The sequence below is a fragment of the Stigmatopora nigra genome, chromosome 10 (genome assembly GCF_051989575.1).
Source record: "Stigmatopora nigra isolate UIUO_SnigA chromosome 10, RoL_Snig_1.1, whole genome shotgun sequence".
Classification (NCBI taxonomy): Eukaryota; Metazoa; Chordata; class Actinopteri; order Syngnathiformes; family Syngnathidae; genus Stigmatopora; species Stigmatopora nigra.
This window is the reverse complement of record NC_135517.1, coordinates 9,839,910-9,859,873: the sequence shown is the minus strand read 5'-3', so window position 1 is coordinate 9,859,873 and position 19,964 is coordinate 9,839,910. Positions and strand designations below refer to the sequence as shown.

Sequence of the window (19,964 nt, the reverse complement as noted above, 5' to 3'; positions counted from 1 at the left end):
GTGGGAACACCCACTATCCAGTTTGGAACTCGATATGTTTTGCGATTCACTGACACAAGGTGTGATGGAGATGATGCCAAACCTGGACACGTTGGTTCTCCGCTATAAGGAAAAGACTAAGTTCCTCGGTTCCTCCAGCGAGAACTTGCAAATCTGGCTGCGTGGGCTCCATCGCCTGTCAACCTTGGCCATTACTTCAGGTCCAAGCATTTTACATTACATCAGAGCCATTCCGACTTCACTCAGCAGTCTCACATATTGCAGTAAAATAGTAACTTTAGAGGACATTCGGAATATTTCCAAGATTCTACCCAATCTCATCCACCTCCATGTTGACTCCTACCAAAATCCATGTATGGATGAATTTGCCTCTTATGTCCCCTCACTCTTTCCTAAACTTCAAAGTATCAGTTTATGTGGTGAGGGTGTGCCAGAAGATGATATTCTTAACTTTCAAGAGATGGAAAATCTAAAATATGTGGAGATTCTGGATACCTGGCCTACGTTTCCTAAATTGGTCGCAAAATTCCAAGAGGTCACGGACAACCAAATCCAAATTACAACCTCGCACCAAGAAGACAGTTTGGACTGTCAGTGTTATAGAGAGGGTCTCACCGGCCACCGTACAACGTCGAAAAACATCTGTGAATGAGTTTGTTTTTTTAAAATACATTGAAAAATGACTGACATTTGTATTAACCTGAATGTAAAACAATTGTGTTGAAACAAATTACAGTATTCACAAAGAAAAAAATGGGAATCCAGTTTTTTTTCTCTTTAATTTGCATTGGTGTGATGAATCAATCCATCTAATCAGGCCCCACATAAGCTTACATGGTAGCACCCAAGAAAAACCAAAGCTCTTTGGGAAAGAAAATGTTTAAAGATCACAACATATTCTTTGACTTGTTTTACTTAATCTCATTGAAAATTAAAAAGCTCATCTTTTTTGACAGGCAAAAATAAAGATATAACTAACAAAAACACTACATGGAGAGTTAAAAAACAAAACTGTTAACACTTGTCAGCCAATATAGTCATACCGAAATACACATTGTCAAAAGTTGTGGACATCTAAGCAGCAGAATGTTTACAGTTACTGTCAACTAAGAGTATTTCCATGTTTTCCTCCACCCACGTACTACATTGTACTTGTGCATTTAAAAACAAGATGCAGCACAGTAGAGATTTCCCTGAATTCTGACCAGAGAGTCAAATCACAGGAACGGCTACACAGTGTATTCGACCTTATTGCACTGACACATTTGGCACATTGCGTCCCCCCTCCTTGCAACTATAAATGTAGATTAAAACACCTTGCATACTCATTGATGAAAAATCAGCTTGTGAAAAAGCTTGGAGTAAAAAAAAGGTGTATTAAAAACACTTAGACCGCCACAACCTGCTGACGTTTGGCACTTGAAGCAAAATCAAAGACTAAATTTGGTAATATGGTAAGAAAAACATTTTTTTTAAAACACAGATTGATAAAAATGTTTCTGTGTGCATGACAGAGACCAGGCTGATCTACTTTCAGCTTTCATGCCAGTAGAGCCAGCTCTCTCCACAGCAATTTGAGTTACAAATATACATTTTCATAAAAACAGAAACAAAACACAGTTCTGTCACATGGTTGACAGTTTTACACAGATATAAATTTACTGCAGATTGGATTGCAACAATAGCTGGTGGGTAGAAAACTGTAAATCACAGTAACATGCACTAGCATATGTAAAACTAGCCTTTGTATTAAAACAGTAATAAAATCACAAGAGTTAAAATATGGAAAAAGTTAACTGAGGCATCACAAAGAATGAATTGTAATAGTAGAACTTGTGCATGAATACAGATGTGAAATACATATCTGTATTTTAACGTTTTTGCACCATTAGTAAATGTGCCTATTTCTAATTGAATGGCGGATTTAAAAAAGAAAAGTCAATTGTTATTCCTTTGGGTATAAAACTCAAGATGTGTAAATCACAATTAAGTCACCAGCTAATGTAGATGACAAACTAGGTATCTACCCAGTACAGATGTTCTTTTTAGGTGTACAGTAAAAAAAAAAAAAAGGAGTAGAAACATAAGACACTGAAACTCACCAGAATTAGGACAGTCTAATCAAAAATAATGTAGTTAGGAGAGTGCAACGACAAAAACTGTTAAATGATTGTTCATGGGTTAATCACACAGATTGGCCACTAAAACACCATATCTGCTCTCTACGCTCCATGCATTCAAGCTATTTTGACAAAAGAGAAAAATAGGGTAAAAAAAATTTTCCAGCCTGGGGAGCTCAATCGCACATTTTATACATGAAATTTCTGTTATCCCGTAGACCATAAAAACACCCTGGCATACATTTAGGATTACACAAACGAGGGGAAACTGTATTATGTTGTTGCTTGAAAAGATTAAAATTGTCAACAACTCTTTGGATGGATAAAACGCCTTTAGCAAAAAGCCTGAGAGATTGGACAGGCAGGAAAAAGTCCCTTCAGTGTCAGAAGTTGCGACATGAATCTGTAATTATGTGAACCACCCTATCCAAGGCTCACGCATGTGGTACAAAAACACCCATTGTGTGCATTTAGACGAGCTAGAAAAGACGTACGGGCTTAACTGAAGAGTTTGATAAAGCAACCATGGCAGTAGGGCTTGTCGTTCTGCTCTTTAAAAGTGCCCTTGTTGAGCTGCTTGAGGCAGAAAGCACACACAAAGTGTTCCGGATGAAATTTCTTGCCCATTGCTGTGATGCAGCGGCCCGTGATGGCCTTCTGGCAGCCCGAGCACAGCGAGCCACGCCGCTCGTGATAATGCGCCTCGCAGTACGGCTGACCGTCGTGGTCAAAAAAGCTGCCGTTTATGAACGGCGTGAAGCACTCCTACAAAAGAGAAGTATATGGTAGACTCAAATAAGGCGATGCCAAGTGATGCTAAACCGTGGTACGGAGACTCAACGTGTCTCACCCTGCAGACGAAGCATTCGGGGTGCCACAGTGAGTTGAGTGCAGAGATGTAGTTGTCCAGAATGGCCCGGGCACAGCCTCCGCACTTGGGAGCAAACATGTCAAAGTAGTCCTTCCTGCAGAATGCCTTTCCATCCTTCTCGTGAAATCCTGCACGGAAGCAGTGATTCATGATGACATTTTCATGTTTATTTAATGCCTAACTTTAATCTACCCATGCGAGGTATTCGGGGAGTGCTCTAGTACCTTCAGGTCCAAAGAAGGCGCCACACTGGGCACAGAAGAAATGTTCTGGGTGCCATGTTTTGTCCAAAGCAGTTACCACTTTCTGTGAGAGGACAAGTGTTTAAAGAATTTGCATCCTATAGCTCACCACTAGAGGGAACAAGGTCTCAAAAGACTAACTACTGTAGTATTCTTTTAGCACATCAGTGCAAATCCAATTAACCATAATGCAAATTAGATTTAATAGACCAGCCAGCCACAACATTAAGTATACGTCCACAACTTGACAAGTTCTGGTTAGCCCACAATACCATATGATGAGCGAGGCAGGACTCACAAAGCTCAATAAGGCGATATATAAAAATTCAGGAAATCAATCTATAATATTCTTTATTAAAGCTATAAAATAGAAAAACAAACTATAAGGCAACCAAAAAAGCTAGTGTTAGTATGTCTTTTTTTAAATAGACAGAACCTTTTTGGTAACCTTATAGTATTGAAAAATGGGGAAAATCAACAATTTTCCTTTTTTGTACTTTTCGCTTTTGTACTTCAGTGCATCATTTCTGTAAATAAAGCAAGCAGAGTGGACAATTTTGTTAGCAACTAGTTGGCTCATTATTTATGACGCTATATCATCATAAGGATGTATTGTCATACTTTAAATGTCTACGCATGTTGCTCAGGAAAGAAGTGTCAAGAACCTCTGAGGAAATGGATGGAAAAAATCTTGAGTGACTAATGTTGGACATTCCCGTGTTAGAGTCTACGGTACTTCCCCCTCAAGGGACGCTGGAAGGACGCATGTGTGTGCGTGTGTTATTAATGGAAATACAGATATGAGAGTGTCTGTAAGAAGTCGCTCACTCAATAAAAGCCATGTTCCATTAGCCTATGAATAAAGAACTAAACAAGATCCACCCATCCATGGAGTACACGAGGAAATGGCGTGAGTGTGTTCAGATATGCATTACTCACATCCAGTATGGGTCCGTTGCAATAATGGCATCGTGGTGAGAAGAGACTGTGATAATCTTTCTCGCAGTAAGGTTGTCCCTCGCGTTCAAAGAAATTCCTGGAGCCTATTTCATCCTGGCAGTGGGTGCACACAAAGTGCTCGGGGTGCCATGTTCTTCCCATGGCAGTCACTACCTAGGGGATTAACAGCATACAGGATTAAATACAAACAAAATGAAAGGGAAAAATGCCTGATAAAAAGAAAATATCCATTTGAAATTCAAACAGTATATGCTTTTTTTTTATTCTTAGTGAACAGTGAAGTCTCAAAACAACTTAAAACGCTTCGTTCCCATCCTCACGGGTCTTGTTAAGAATACCCCGTAATGGTTTACAGAGAAAAATCATTTTCATCTAGGCTACTGTCATCTTGTAGTAAATAGGAGTGCTTACACAACATATCCTTGGCCTACATACTGTGCATGCAATTACATCAGACTGTTTCGTCTCTACCATGTTCAAGTTCTACATGGTATTGGATTTTATAGAATCACCTGTCCAACTATGGGCTTTTTGCAAGCTCCACAGACGCCTTTAGCCACAGTCTGAACTCCCAGTCTGTTCAGGTCAGATTGCAGGCTCCCCAGCATGTTGTCCAGTTTATTGGCTGGTTTCGGTGGTCCAGTGGGAGAAGTCTTTCCCTGTGACTGGATCTGACAGAGATGTGGACATTTAGTAAGAGACGAAGACGGCAACAAATAGATGGGCATTCTGTTCAGTAAAAAGCACGTAATACTACTAGAAGCTGAAGGCTAAAATCTGCCAACTAGACCATGGAGCAATTGCACAATTGTAGTATGTTTGAACCCAACCAAATTTACGTGACCACAGTCTATCATCACGATCCTTTCGAAACCTTTCGCCTTTATAGTACCTACATTTTTGCTTTGTAAATTCACAATCAAAGACATGATGCGTCATTTAGTGCATAGCTTTGAAGTGATTGAAGCTAAAAATATTTAACATACACCTTACTGAGGTTGATAATAAACTGGCATACTCTGAGCTATGGGTGTCCAGTCAGAAAAGGCTGGAAGTGGAATGGTAAATGTGCTGTCATAGGACGAATGGGGTTTCAGTTGCAATGCAAGCTAAACATTCCTACACATGGCCAGGGGGATGACACAAAACTTGCCTTAATCTTTTAAACTACACTCAGAACTCAAAACCCTTGGCACTGTCAGACATCAGAATTAGAAATGGGGCCTAGCTATCACTAGCCTGGGGCTTGGTGCAACTCATGACGGTGACTGACTGGGTTTCAGTGGTAGCTCAAGGAGGTTATCTGTTTTCAGTGTGCTGCCAAAAACAGACCCGAGGCCTATTCAAGCCTGGTGCTGCCTTAAATACAGAAGGTATAAACTGCAGTTTCAAGTTGCAATGGTCAAATGAATTACAGACAGCTCTCGTAGTTGTGACGCTCATGAAATGGGAGCCGTTTTAAAGTGAAAATTAATGAGAGAGAAGGAGAGAGGTGATCCGTGCCTGTATAGGTGGGAACAGGGCGTCATACTCGGTCTGACAGGACGCTGATATAAAGACCTTGGGAGGCGGTGGTGGAGTGATAGGCCTGGGTGGGGGGCTTGGTGATGGAGGAGGCTGTACAGGGGGAGGCGTAGGCTCCTTTGGGGGAGGAGTAGGTTCCTTCGGAGGTGGTGGGGTGGGTTCCCGGGGTGGGGGAGGTGTTGGAGGGGGTGGCGGTAGTGGTAATGGCGGTAGTGGTAGTGGCGGCGGTGCCTGTTTTACTGGGGGCAGCTTTTTGGGGGCTGGAGGGGACTTCAAAGGGGGGATGACTTTTCTTTGGGGCACAGGAGACTCAGGAGGGATGGGTATCTGTAGTAGGAATTAGAAAGTAAAAGGCAAAGAGGAGTAAATGAAGTAAAGCATATTGGTAGAGAAGATGAAGAAATGTTAGAAAAATAGAATTGACAAATGAAAAACTGGCTACAGCCTTAAATAATGCAGAACATTTTAAACTCACTTCTCCGATCATCGGAATTTTGCATTTGAACTGGATGTCATCAAACTGCTAAACCTCTCTAATGTCTACCTTATCCACGGGCCTGTCTTCCCGGATTCGTTGTGGGTTTGACATGACGATGACTCCTTCCGTCAGCCAATCATCTGGCTGTTGCTTGCGACGGCGTTCCACGCGGCCAATTCCCAGTTTACCCTGCAGCTCCTCAATGAGCCGATCTTGTGAATTACTCTTATTCACAATAACTGGTCCCATTTTACGGCGCACAACACCGTCCTTGTACATCGGATGCACATTGGTGGTCTCTTTTGTGCGACGTATAACCGACTTGAGCTGGAGAGCAGATGATAGTGCAGGTTGTGCTAAATTCCGTGTCATGTTAAACACAGGAAGAACAATCAATGGCACTGCCAAAATGCTCTGCATTTGCAACACACAAAGCCATATCCAATTTAAATTCTTGCAGAAGAAAGAAAAATTCTCTTCTGTCAATGCAACTCAAAACCATTTGCTCTAGGTAAGTGAGGCATGGCATGCCAGAGACTCATCCATCACAAAGCGCTTGCAAATCAGTCTGCATGAGAGAAAGTCGGGCTGAGGATCAAATTTGAAACAAATATATACAGCAGGGAGAAAACTGCTAGATATCAGAAAAGTAGTCTTGCAAAAGTACCTCTTGATGATTGCATCATTGCTGATGGCGTAAACATTACAGGCGCGGCCCTATGACGACTACAATTCTTGATTTAGGCAAGCGGGGGCATGCAGTCATCTTATTATCAATTCTTTCGACACCAGCCACAAAAAACTCCCACAAAGAAACCAATTCCTTAAGAGGCTTTAGCAAGTCTTATGCAAAGACACTCCATGCATCACATCACACCGACTTGAGGTTTCAACAAAGTAGACATTCCCACAACTCCAGTCCAATTCCAGGAACTGCTCTCCCAAAATAAGATGTTTGGGATATTTGATACTTTTACATTCATTCATCTCATACATCTTATTTTGGGAGAAGATTTGATGCATCGCCTACTTGGCCAGAAGTAGATATACGCTCGATGGCAGATGGCTGCTGTGTAGGAAGATCCAGCGCTGCATCTGGTGTCCCTGGGCAGGTGGAGGGCGTGAAACACTCATCAAGCCAACTTGCTTCGGTCATGGGTGTCAGGGTATCCTCTCGGCTCACGTCTGGGTACAAGGCATCATCTACATCCCATGGTCTGTTCTCCTCCCCGAGCATGAAAAAAGTTGGTGTACGGCTCTCATCTAACGGGGTCAATTCAGGTGTTAAAAGTTTATCTAAGGCATTATCCAGGACAGGATCCCGACATGGCCATGTCAAGTCCATTATTTCACTTTGCTGATATTTGGTAGGAGGGGAAGATGGAGTCGTTGGTGAAGCAGCAAGTGAAACTGGTGAATTTGTGGGACTAGTACTAGTAGCTGCAACCATATAGGTCTTTTTCACGACTACAGTAGGACTCCGAGCGGCTGGATTTTCACTTTTTCGAACTGGTGATAGACTTGAAATGTTTGGACGTACTGGTTGTGCAATCTTAGCAACTAGTTCTGGAGTACAACTTTTGGATGCGGTTTCTATGCTGGAGACACCATGGACAGTCATAGGACTTTCAAGCTTTGGAACTGGAATTGCCAGCTTGGGAAGTAATGCTGGACTCCTACGAACATTACTTGAAACCTGACCTGATGATTTTGGAACGGTTACAGGTCTAGCAGACATTGGCAATGTTTCTGGAGTTGTTGGTGTTACAGAAGATTCATTGATATTAAGCATATCTAAGCCTGGTCCAGGCGCTTGGTTGTCATGTTCATAAAGGGGGCTATGGTCTTGAGTCAGACGAGACTGTTTGGGCAAACTAGGCGGGCTTTGTTTGGATTCTGCTACTAAAAAGGCAGTGTCTAAATTGGAAATATCTGAATTCATGTACTGTGAATCTGAAACTTCATTATTAGAGACTTCATTGGTTGACTCACTAGATGTGCTAATAAATTTTTGAATGGGTTGCTTTTGACCATTAGAAACACCAAAGCTCTCAAAATTAGAGATCTCTGAGGTGACAATTCCACCACCTCCTTTTTTAGATGCTGTTAACGTAGTCAAATTAGTAGTAAAGGTAGGGGTCGAGCAACCATCTTCATCTATGTGGAGTTCCAGGGAAAGAGGAGTACAGGACGGTGGAGTGGAACTAGATAACGGATCAAGATCCAAGGATGAGTCAAAATGGGTAATTGATGATGAAGAGTCATGGATGACCATTTGTGAGCCAGTAGCAAAAGAGGGGTCTAAGACTTCTTGTTTCAATGAAAGTTGAGAGCCAGACTACCAATAACACACACATACATATAAACAAAGACACACACGGTGATAGAGAAAAGAGAAAGATCAAGAAAAATGGGTTGAGATGAAGGGAATGGAAAGAAATGTCTCATAGACAAAAACAAACTAGAGTCATTCAGGGTTGAAATAAGTAAGCCACTTAGGATTCCTTGGGTCTCCCCCGAAAGAGGCAAGGAATTTTCTATTTTAACTCACAGCAATTACACTCGGATGTATCTGTCTGAAGTATTCTTACTTTTCAAATGATAGAAAAAATATATGTCTAAAATTCTCACATTGCTTTGGACTTTGAAATCCGACAAGGAGGCCATCAGTTCATCGAGTTCTCGCGTCGCAGAGGATGCAGACATTCGTGCTTGTTGCTGTGCTTGTGTTTCCTCTTGTCCGTCTGACACCACCAAGGGAGCAGGACTAAAAGAGGAATGATTCAAATGACTTGTCAGAACAATGATTCATTTTATAACAGATGAATCTCACATACATAAGTGAGGGTACAGAGCTTTCTAGCTCATCCAGGAGGCTCTCTACGCTTGGTCGTACATCTTCTATTCCTCTGACTGTGGCACAGTGCTTTTCCAACACAGGTGGCGAGACCTGGGTTGGAATGGAACCTCCATTCTCCTGAGTACTGTGGACCACGATGCTGGCAGGGAGTGGTGGGGCTGTCTCCTCTATTGTAAAACAAAGGCATTAGAAGGCTTTCATCATACTGGAAATAACACATTTCACAACATGACACCAAGTCATAGGCAAACCTTCAGTAGCATAGGCTGGTGTGCTTTGTTGCACAGAGTTAAGTTCCAGCAACAGGCGGTCCAATTCTGACAGGTTACTGCCAAATGACTGGTTAATTGCAGGAGAAGATTCACTGCTCTTCTGTTTATTGGGAAAACTACATATAAAGCAGAAACATTCAAGACGTATTAATAATCAGAGAATGAAAAATACATTCTGGGTTTAATGGTCAGAATAACATTATCAAAGAGAACATATTCTTTTTCTTCTTTAACAGGGTATTCTACCTGTATACATGGTCCTCTTCTGCAGGTGGTTGAAGTGGACTGCTACAATCTTGCGACTAAGGAAAAGAAGTCACAAAGTAAGTAGTCAGTTGTACTAGGTCTATTAAATGAAAGTTAGTCTTGGTGATTATTATATGTCCAAAAGTATTTACGTCTGTTTCCTGTAATCCATTGAGGGTTTTCTCAGTTGGAATAGATTGATCTTGGGGTGAAAAGGAGAAATCTTGCTGGTTCTGACCCCCAACAGGAAGAGAGTAGGCCGTGTCATCAGATAAGAAGAGTGGACGTTTTGAAATGTGAGATGTTGTGGACTCCAGATCCGCCAATAAAGCATCTTAGGAAATACAGAAGAAAGAATTTACAGTACATACATATGTTTAGTAAATACTACTTTTTTTTTATTCTGAACCAATCTACAGTTATGTTCGTACAAAATTAAATACAGTCAATTTTAACTGATCTCACACGCCATGCCAGTAACAAAGTACTAATGTATCTACTTGCCTCAAGTGAGCAAGCCAAGCATGCAAACTACGAGTGACATGAGTCTGAGAGAAGCTTCCAAACTTGGCACATTACCCGAGGTAGCGATGATAAAGGAAATTTAACAGAAGAGAACCGGTATCATCAATCAGTTATAAAGGGCTTAATCAGTCTGTGTGCATATTCATATGCATTAGATACTACTTAATACTGCAGCTACCATTATACAACAGTATTATAATGATCATCTAATACTTCTCCTGGCTTATTGGGAGGGGGAGTATAGCCAACAGCTCTAATCAAAGATAAAGGCAAAGTCCATAACTTATTATAAAATCGCACTGTATTATTGATTGCCAAATAGGGGCTGATTTAAAGACAGAGCAATTAATGTTGACTGTCATGTAAAAGTGTTTGATTTAAACATCAACAACACATTCTCTATTTACCCTGGTACAAAATTTGAATTAGTTCAGTAGGGCCACATACATAATTGCTTCAAGACAATCGTATGGGGTTTGAAATTTTAGTACCGTAAAAATTCAAGTTGTAATCTCTCTGGAAAAAAAGACATAATGATAGGGCCAGGCTAGGGAGTGTGTTTTCTATATTCGCTTGACATAAAGAGTTTAATTTTAAATAGGAACATATGCGTATTTAAATTCGGATTCCTGTCGTCGTTGTCGTTTGTCCACTTTTGGCTGTCCTATATAAAACTCAGGGGTATTTGGCGAATTTCGGCATCACAAATGCAGATGGAAAATGTGAGAGCAAATAGAGAACACTATGGATGCCTATGGATTTCCCCTCACAATGACTTTGTTCAAATATCTTACCTGAAAGTGTTTGACAATATCTATCTGGCTTTCTATGGGGTCCTCACAGGCTACTGAACATCAACTATGCTCTTTAAATAAAAGAGGAAGATCAAAACTGTAACATTAGAAACATCTGACAACCTGGAAACCATCGCTTAGAATAGCACTGTGTCATTGGTAAAAGTCCCCAGACAGCAAGGAGACACAGCAGGATCAGAGTGATAGCAGATTCACTTGGACCGAGTTAACATTGTGATATATAGCATATTTTACATGCCAGTAGACTGGGTTGCATGGCAGGGATGCAACTGTGGACAGTTACAGTCTCAACTGTGTCAAAACGCCTCACACAAAACTGGGTAGTATAATGCTGAAGTCAGCAATTAACATATGCAGTATATACACCTTGAAAAGTAGCAGAGGGGAAAAAAACAATTCTGTCAGTGAGATCAATACAATGTAAGATACAATAATCCCTCGAATATTGCGGGTAACGTCATTATATCTGCAAGAAACTCCTCTGCGTAATTTGCCATCTCCTGCTGTTCTCGGAACAAAGCTTTCCTGCAGGTGCTGAAGACCCTAGTCAACAGATGTTAGTCCAGATGGTTTACACAAGAGATGCTAATCAAATCAGCAGTGCATCTGAACTGGCTTTACGCATCATTGAAAACAATTTGCAGCTCCAAAATAAGTTAACGCCGAACCATTTAACCACAGGCTACAAACAACTTGAATTGCCCAAAATGACTATTCGGTGGTGAACGAAACGTGTAGCTTGTTTACCAATTGGCACAAATAATGTTGGAAACAAAGCTAATGGAGTAGTTTGGAAGTAGTGATGAGGATGTTTTGAAGCTGTTGGCTGAAAAGCCAGTGCTCGGCATGCTCTGGCCCATCCACAAACTACACAAACACAGAGGTGTGTCAAGCTTCCTCTGCCAAAAGGACATACCACTAACACAAGCATTCTCCTGTGAGCAACATTTCATCTCCCATGAATGAGGAAAAAGAACAAGAGCCCATTGAAACTGTCCCCTTCCCAACATTACAAGGCCATCTCCAGTTTTTAAAGCATTTTATCAATGCACAATTGGGATCGCATTCATCCAGATGCTACAGATCAGAACACCTATTTTAAAAGTCTCCATGTCATTTCAATAGTTTTATTTGGCTATTTGTATTTTATGGACAACACACTGAATGAAATCTCATTGGAGCTGATATTAAGTACTAAACACATTCTAAATGAGGGACACCCTCACCCAAATAAACATAACGATAGGGTGATCTGGGTGTAGTGTTTAAATAAGTTCAATCGTAATACATATATATATATGTATATATACTTGCTATTATTTACCCTAGATATTGCATTATTATGAAATAGGTAAAACTACTGCAACGCTGGTGTATCCCCATCTTTCAAGACTAAAATCTGGGTTGAGGCAGGTGGAGTAGACTTCCTTCCTCCCAGATGAATGGTATGCATTTTAATTACACGGACATTGCTCTGTGCAGGGGTTCATTACAGGAAAGCGAAAAAGGAAGTGAGAGGAAGATAAAAAGGAACTGGGGAGATGTGGGTGGTGGGATAGCGAATGAGAGGAACAGGATTTAAAAAGAGGGAGGGGGATCTGCAGGGAAAAAAGGGTATGGAAGGAGCCATATAAGGAGTACATTTTCAACAATGCCATACCAGACTACAGAAAGAGTAGCTCTCAGATCAGAATATGAAAGATAATTGAATAAATTACCAGTGAGCACTAGTTTACAAGGACATCAACCGAGGCAGAGCACTGTCCTTCTAACGTAGTATACACATTTTTTGGTAATGAATGCATGTACAAATCAATGCACTGAATTATTAAAAAGTCAGGATTACACTGAGACAGTTTGACTGATTTTTTTAACTATATTTTTTATTTAATTGTGAAATGCTGGTTCAAAATTAATTGTTAGGTTTATATAAATGCACTAAACAGTTGACTAAACAGAAATGTAAGCATCAAGGGATAATATAGTAATGTTCACAGTAAGGGGTGGGGCAGCCATTCTGGCTTAAGGCATATACGAAAAACAATGTCTATCGCTGAAGTTTTGAAATGTCATGACATTTTAAGTAGAATATATAAAATCCTCTATTTTTGCTCTGGTTCTGTCCATCCTTTCATTCCTTCCTGTGACTCTTTAGGGTCTTCCTCTGTATTTGATGTAGCTGGTATGAATTCCTGACATGCCACAGCTCGTTGTTCATACGGGAACACATGAGTGGTGAACAACTGAACAAGATAGCTTCAAGAGGCTACGCTTTCCGCGTGTTGAGTCAGAGCGAGTGAGCGTATAACGCGATATGACAGCCTTTCATGTAGTGTCGTGAGCGAGACGGCCTGTCGCTGCAATACGTGTTGGCACACAATGAATACCCCAGCCTTAGACCAAAACAAGAGACGATCCCTAGTGAGTCATGCACTTGCCCTTGTTGCCCCCCCCCCCCAAGGGCCACTCTGAGGACAGCAGACAAAATGAACTTTTTCACCCCAAACCCGCACAAGCAGGTGCAACATAAAGTGAACCACACAGTCTTGCTGCTTGCATTTGAAGCACAAACAAAATCGCCAAAAATATACTCACCGTATGACCTTGACCCATGAGATCCGACTTGACAGATTGTCCCAACATACACAAAATGTTTTTTTTTACCGAATCTATGTTACATATTTTATTGGGGACTCTCTATGGAGGGGCAAGCACACAGTGTAATTTTTTCCATAATTAATTCGGGAAAAAACATTGGATCGCAAAACCCAAATTCAGTAGTAAAAAGACAGAAAAAACGTGGTCTGTGATAAGCCCTGCTCCTTTGGGAGACTGGATAGTCCCTAGATGCAATAAGTCCAATTCTGACACTTTAGTATCCTTTAAACTTGCATCATCTGTCTGACAGAGAACTCAACGACAGGGATAAGGTTGTCCAAAGACCCTCTCAACGATGCTAAGTAAATCACTGATACGGCCTTGCCAATAAATGGCATCAGCGCGCAGAAGGCAAATAAATCCTGTACCTTAGGGTTTTAATAAGAGTGGCGTTTAAAAAAAAGCCAATAAACAGAATTAAGATGGCTAATTCATTTGTTAAAAAATATAAATCTAACAGTTATTTACGAGACCTTTGTGTTGCAACCAGTTATCATTATATTTAAATTAATGCTTTTCTACCTTCGGTTTTCGAAATCTTTGACGCCATTTTTTTGTTCACCTACTGATGACACGCCTTCAACAGTATAGGGGGATTTCAAATCTTGCTCAAGGACACTGGGACAGCCTTTGGGTTGAGAGAAGACTCTTCTACCACTTGGTCATGGTGCCTCATCAGTAAGCAAGAGTACATAAAACAATTTGATGGAAAGATGTCCTGACATTTTTTTCCCTACTTGCAATCAGTTTGGTCTGGTTTGGTCGTGTATTCCCTCCAGCAAAGTAGGTCAGATGCTCAAAAACAAGCTGCTCTCTGTCCCTTACAGGAGGACAAGGACACGGGGAAGTGAACGGAGAGGACAGTCACTGCAAAGCAGAAGCAAATCACATGACTAGAAATCCCTAAACCTGAATTTGTCAGTCTATGTGGATGAATAATCTTCACCATACATTGGTCACACAGTGTTAAAGCCTAAAATAATAATTCCCCGAATGAACCCGACTTTTTATGCACAATGCGTATAGTAACCTCCAAAATTGTTAATGGCCATGGCTGGGGACAATCATCAAAGGAGTCAATGGCATTGTATGCTACAGTGTGTCTAAGCCAGTGCTTCTCAAATTCTGAGGCGAGCCCCCCGACGTGCATCTGACCATTGGTGTACTAGAAGTCAGCGACATTGACTGACTGACTTTGGGGCTTTTGCCCTCAGAGGGCACCACAGCAAAACACCATGGAAAATAATTTGACAGGGTTGGAAAAAAAAGCCGGAGAGCAACACAGATAGTGAATCAAACACAAGTCACCTTGAAAACCAAGAGGAGGAAATATTAAAAAAAAAAAAAACCTATGCAACTCTACTGTTAAGAGCGCAAAGGAAAAAAATGAGAAGCACTGGTCTCGGCGGTCATGGTATAATGAAACCTGGCTCCATTAAATGAAAACGAACATCCCTTGAATATTTTCACCAGGATGAACAGACTCCCACACACAAGTTACAAAGCCAAATTACACAATGTTCTGGTCATCTTCATCCATATCCGAGTTCAGGAACATGCTTTTATTGTACAAACTAAAAAAATCAATGAATAGTGCCAATGTAATCTACTCCTTTCTAGAGCCAGAACCAATGGCCAATGTGATTTTGAAATATGGGAAGTTGGGCCTTGGATACAACAGCAATGACACATTTTAAGCCTCTTGGCCATGTGGCTAATCATCAGTAAACAGAAATTTGCAAAAGAATACAATTCTATTCTGTACAACAGGTGTGAATAAACCACCCCTTGTCTCATGTTTGCCCTATCCCACTTGGCAGAGGTAACCCTTATCTTTCTCCATGAATCAAATCCATTCATAGCTAACCATTTATTATAACCTCTGGCAACATTTTCTCATATAAGCGCAGTGTTATCTTACCCTGCACACACATCCTGTAACCCTTACAGAAATATTTTATCAAAAGGGTAATTCAAAGGATTTATCCTAAAGACTTTAATCAAGTTTGTTCTTTTTTTTTTCTTTTTTTTTACGAGCCGTTAAGTCTCACCAATTGAATGGGGGTGCTGGAGGTTATCCCAGTTAACTACTGACAGTAGGTGTGGTCAAAGATGAAGAATTATTCACATACATATTCGCCTCCAGGGACAATTGGGAGTGACCACTACACGGGGAAAACCCACAGAGGCACGGGGAGAATATGTAAATGGCAAGGGAAAAGCCTGCGAGGTGGACATGGTAACCACTCACACACTGTGTCGCCAGTTTACCCGAGCTAAATTGAAAAAGGTTTCAAATACCATGCAGAAAAGAATTTCCATACTAATTCTATGGCAAATGTTATATAAAACATTGCATAGAATGATTAACTCCGCAAATGAACAAAAAAAATTACAATACAATTTCACGCAATAGGCTGCAATTTAACATTTTACAGATTTAAGAAGCACTAGATATTATTTTTAATAAATTTAAGACTATTTAAATATGAAAAATCCTCGGTAGATAGCATTTATTTACACCACTACAGGGGCCAAAGCAAGTTACTTCTTTCTAAACGCCCAAGACAATAAAATTTGTGGTGGACTGGACACACTGCCAAAACCAAACACACCCACCCAAGTAACAAAAGTGCCATCTTGAAAGGGGGAAGGGTGTAGTTTTCTTTTTGTTTTTATGCCTTAATTTGGATCACAGTCAAGCAGGGGAGTACAACAGACATGTTTGCAGAAATATGTAGATTTAAAAATGACAAAAGAAATGACTTTTAAAAAGATTTGGAATTACAAAAATAACAAGCCATCTTATATATCAAGATTGCAACCTTTTTGTTGTTGTTAAGGCTACTTTTATGGGGTCTTGACATTTAACGTTAGCTTCAAAATCTGGTTTCTAAGGGGCACATGAGGAAGCAAAGGACACTAAAGATATTGAAGGTTACTGGGATTTTCCCGTTTCGGCATGGACGTCTCATTGAGGAAATCCTCAGAAAAAGCCAGCCAGTGACTAACAGCATTTATGACCTGCAGTGTTAGTTAATGGCACATAGTGCACTTGAATATAGTCCACCACAGCACTGAGGTCTTATAGGGCACTTCCTGTCACATGTACTTCTTCATACACCCAAGCAAAAAAAGGAGTGGCCGCAAACAGCAGGATCTTACATGTACAGCGACAATAGAGTTGCCAATGTAAAACTAACAAAAACAGATCATATCCTAATTTAGGCATGAATCCCACAGGTACGGAGATGTCGCCTCAAAGGCTGCATCAAAACCAATGCCAAATGACATAATGGCTGGCGGACCGACTGTGGAACCGTCACTGCTCAGTAAGATTGCTTGTCAAAGTGCCTGTCCACACCAGCGGACTGTGACCTGAAGACATCGTGCATGTGTGTGTGCGTGCTCGCGTGTGCCTACCAACATATGGTTCAAAGCCCTTCAGCAAATTCACTTCAAAGTTAAACAGATGGACAAAACCCTGAGGGATTCCTTCAAAATATGACTGGTTATATTCATCCAGTGTTGACTTTTAACTGGAAGGCCAACACTGCGAATGGTGAATTTTTTTAACTAAGTTATTTCAAAAACTAGGTGCCAGAGGTGACAAAATAATACCTGTTTAAAATAGCAGAATACTGAATTTTGGGGAGCATTTTGTCACAGAATTAGTCAATGTTCATATATAGATTACCAGATAAACTCTGACATGCATTATTAGTAGTATGGCTAGTGGGTGTACATAACCTTTTCCTACTTTTTTTGGCATATTGTAAAATGGGAACTAGAATGAATAACGTTTTAAGGAACTACAATTAAAAAAAATGCAGTGAGTGGTCTACATTATCCTAAAACAAAAAATGCCAGGAGTATATTGTCTTGACATTGTGTTTGTACGACACCATTTTAACAATTATGTTCTTATGAACATAATGTTAAAACAATATGACGTGTATTTTGTTAGTAAACAACCTTGATTCTGCTCCATTACAATAATGCATCTTACCTGTATGTTTCAACACAAAAAAACGCTCTTGCCTTAACTTTTATACTTAGCAGAGTTAATCAGAATAATGTGAAACTAACCATAAGTAGCCTCTTCTCTTCTTAAGCTTTTTGTATTGGTGTAGACAGTTTGCCAGCCTAAATTTAGACTTAAGCGTATCTAGGCTACATCAGTTCTCATTTAAGAAGTACGACGCCCACCCCCACCCTGTGAGTGACATATTCAACGCCGCGGCGGCTGAGCTGACAACGCACTAGGGAGTCACCTAACATCAAAACGCTGCTACTAAAATGACAGTGTGGCAAACCAAAACAAAGAATCAACAAAACTGAGGTAGGGCCCATCGGCGTTAGAGAAAGAAAGCTAATTTAGAGGCTGTTTGACAACCGCATTTTGCTTGTGAAAGATGTAAAGTGAAAAAACGAGGAGGCAAGGTCAATCCAAGTTTACCTAGAGAAATGTCACGGTATCACGAGAAGATTAAACACATCTGTGTCAACAACGAAGCAATTCAAATCAGTACATCGCCCACATGTTTCCAGATGCCTACTTGACTAAAAAGCCGGTTACCAAAAATGAAAATCTGCATTGATCTGCTCAGCCAGCTTTTAAATAGTCAATAGACAGTGGCTTGTGTGGTTGGCCACTGGCATCGTCAGCATCATAGAAGAGTTGGTGGAGCAAGAGGGAGCATGAATTCTGGCTGTGGCTTTCATGTGGCTAGACCCCCCCCCCCCCGCTCCCACGACTACATTTCACAATCCGCCGTGGGCTCCTGTGTAGACTAAATGAAAGAGAGGTGTCTGAAGGCCAATCGAAGGTTTCAGGTTGCTGCTGGCACATCATTTGAGAAGAGGACGCTTCCTCTCTGCTAAAAATACATGGAGGGATTCTCATCTGGGTGGTGAATAAACATATTAACATCCCAAATAGCTGTTTAAATAATCATAAATTGAAGACAAAACACCAGCACTGCTGCATGGGAAAGGAGAGGTTTACAGACGGCAGTTAGAACCATGGTATTATTTACAACTGTATGATGTTAGACTGGGTTGCGTGACACTTCTTTTTTAAGCACCCAATGAGCTAGTAGTCATAAATATTGGGGGGCTATCGAGTGACTAATATTCTAGTGTCATCCCAACCATGTTGGCGACTGCAGGCGTAGGCATAACTCTATATTCAAAGGGTACTACTGTTCTAGGACAGAAAAGTCCATATTTTTAAGCGATGCTGCAAAAAGGAGGTCCATCATTTCCTCCCATGAACAAGATGTAACATGTGTGATTTACTGAATGCATTCTGATGTAAGCATTCCTTTATGAATCTCTTCTAAAATTAACTTTACAACTCAAGACATTTGGCAAATACAGATTACTATGTACCACTCTTACCAATGAAGTCCCAGTACACTGTCATGGTTTAATTAGCCTACTTCTGAGGTTTCCCCCTCCTTTTGAATTACAGGACTTTTTTTTTAAACACAAGAGGGAATTTGACTTTAAATATTTACACTTCAGAAGGATCACACACGTTGCAGGATGATCTGAAATAGAAATGACTTTTTAACAAGTGGTGGTGTAGATGACTAAAAATGAAGCGTATATTCACTTCTTTCTGCTGCTACTGTGACAATATGGTTAATTATTGACTTATAAAAACCGTGATGTTTGGCAGTTTTGCCTTCCCATTTTACGTTTACTCACAGCTTTTAATCAAATAATTGGCTCCAAGTATTAAAAGTTAGAGGAACGTGAAACCGAAAGGATACATATACTATATAAATAAATAAACCCGGAAATTAATAGGAGTTTTCTTAATGTACCTGAAGGCATCATTTCGTTAAATATCCACATGGGGGCTTTCACAGATTGTACTCGGGCGTGCTGTTTTCCCCCAAACTTGGGCACGTTGATGTCTTTTTCCAACCCAAAACAAGCCACGAAAACGCTAAGGGCGCCCGCACACGAACGCGTGTTGCTGAAATGTTGCGCTGAAGGCGAGCTATACATTACCTAAATCATCCATGTTGGCTGGAAATCAATGTTGTCGATACCCCGCTACGTTGCCGCTCCGTCGAGCTCCGTTCTTTTTTTTTTTTGGGGTGGCCGCACCTCCAACGTAGCGTCCGCTCGCTAAAATGTGCTGGCTAAACGCAGCCAAGTTTTCAAGTTCCTCTCTAACACACCCACCAAACACTGTCATCGTCACATCGCCTCCGAGAGGGGAGAGAGAGTCTCTAACAAGCAGGAGCAGCCCCCTTCCAGCCCCAATGCCGCCCTGCAGCCCACTAGGCAAACACTCGAGTGTTAGCGCCATCTAGTGGCAAAACAAGAGACAGCATCGTGCATTAAAGTGCTGCGGGTGCCTAACTTAAAACAAGG

The 19,964-nt window shown here is 40.9% G+C and overlaps 2 protein-coding genes across 2 annotated transcripts; both read right to left on the bottom strand.

The window, feature by feature from the left end:
• Positions 1 to 760: 760 nt before the first annotated feature.
• Positions 761 to 19,862, bottom strand: LOC144203200 (paxillin-like). The gene is made up of 11 exons (XM_077726558.1): positions 19,596 to 19,862; positions 9,726 to 9,907; positions 9,574 to 9,629; positions 9,307 to 9,443; positions 9,033 to 9,222; positions 8,827 to 8,962; positions 4,706 to 4,864; positions 4,173 to 4,346; positions 3,216 to 3,297; positions 2,971 to 3,119; positions 761 to 2,885 (listed from the first exon to the last, which is right to left on the bottom strand). The coding sequence occupies exons 1-11, from the start codon at positions 19,606 to 19,608 to the stop codon at positions 2,619 to 2,621; spliced, it is 1,545 nt and encodes a 514-aa protein (XP_077582684.1). The 5' UTR covers positions 19,609 to 19,862; the 3' UTR covers positions 761 to 2,618.
• Positions 6,004 to 8,758, bottom strand: LOC144203201 (uncharacterized). Its single transcript, XM_077726559.1, has 2 exons — positions 7,226 to 8,758; positions 6,004 to 6,522 (listed from the first exon to the last, which is right to left on the bottom strand). The coding sequence occupies exons 1-2, from the start codon at positions 8,468 to 8,470 to the stop codon at positions 6,241 to 6,243; spliced, it is 1,527 nt and encodes a 508-aa protein (XP_077582685.1). The 5' UTR covers positions 8,471 to 8,758; the 3' UTR covers positions 6,004 to 6,240.
• Positions 19,863 to 19,964: the final 102 nt, after the last annotated feature.

What these genes read in the sequence shown, in the direction of transcription:
- LOC144203201 (XM_077726559.1), bottom strand. Translation starts at nt 8,470, where the DNA reads ATGGTCATCCATGACTCTTCATCATCAATTACCCATTTTGACTCATCC. An exon ending in GTATATCTACTTCTGGCCAA is followed by an intron (nt 6,523 to 7,225) that starts GTAGGCGATGCA and finishes TCTGCTCTCCAG; the next exon opens with CTCAAGTCGGTTATACGTCG.
- LOC144203200 (XM_077726558.1), bottom strand. An exon ending in AAAAGCCCATAGTTGGACAG is followed by an intron (nt 4,347 to 4,705) that starts GTGATTCTATAA and finishes TTAATCCCCTAG; the next exon opens with GTAGTGACTGCCATGGGAAG. An exon ending in CCGAATGCTTCGTCTGCAGG is followed by an intron (nt 2,886 to 2,970) that starts GTGAGACACGTT and finishes TCTCTTTTGTAG; the next exon opens with GAGTGCTTCACGCCGTTCAT.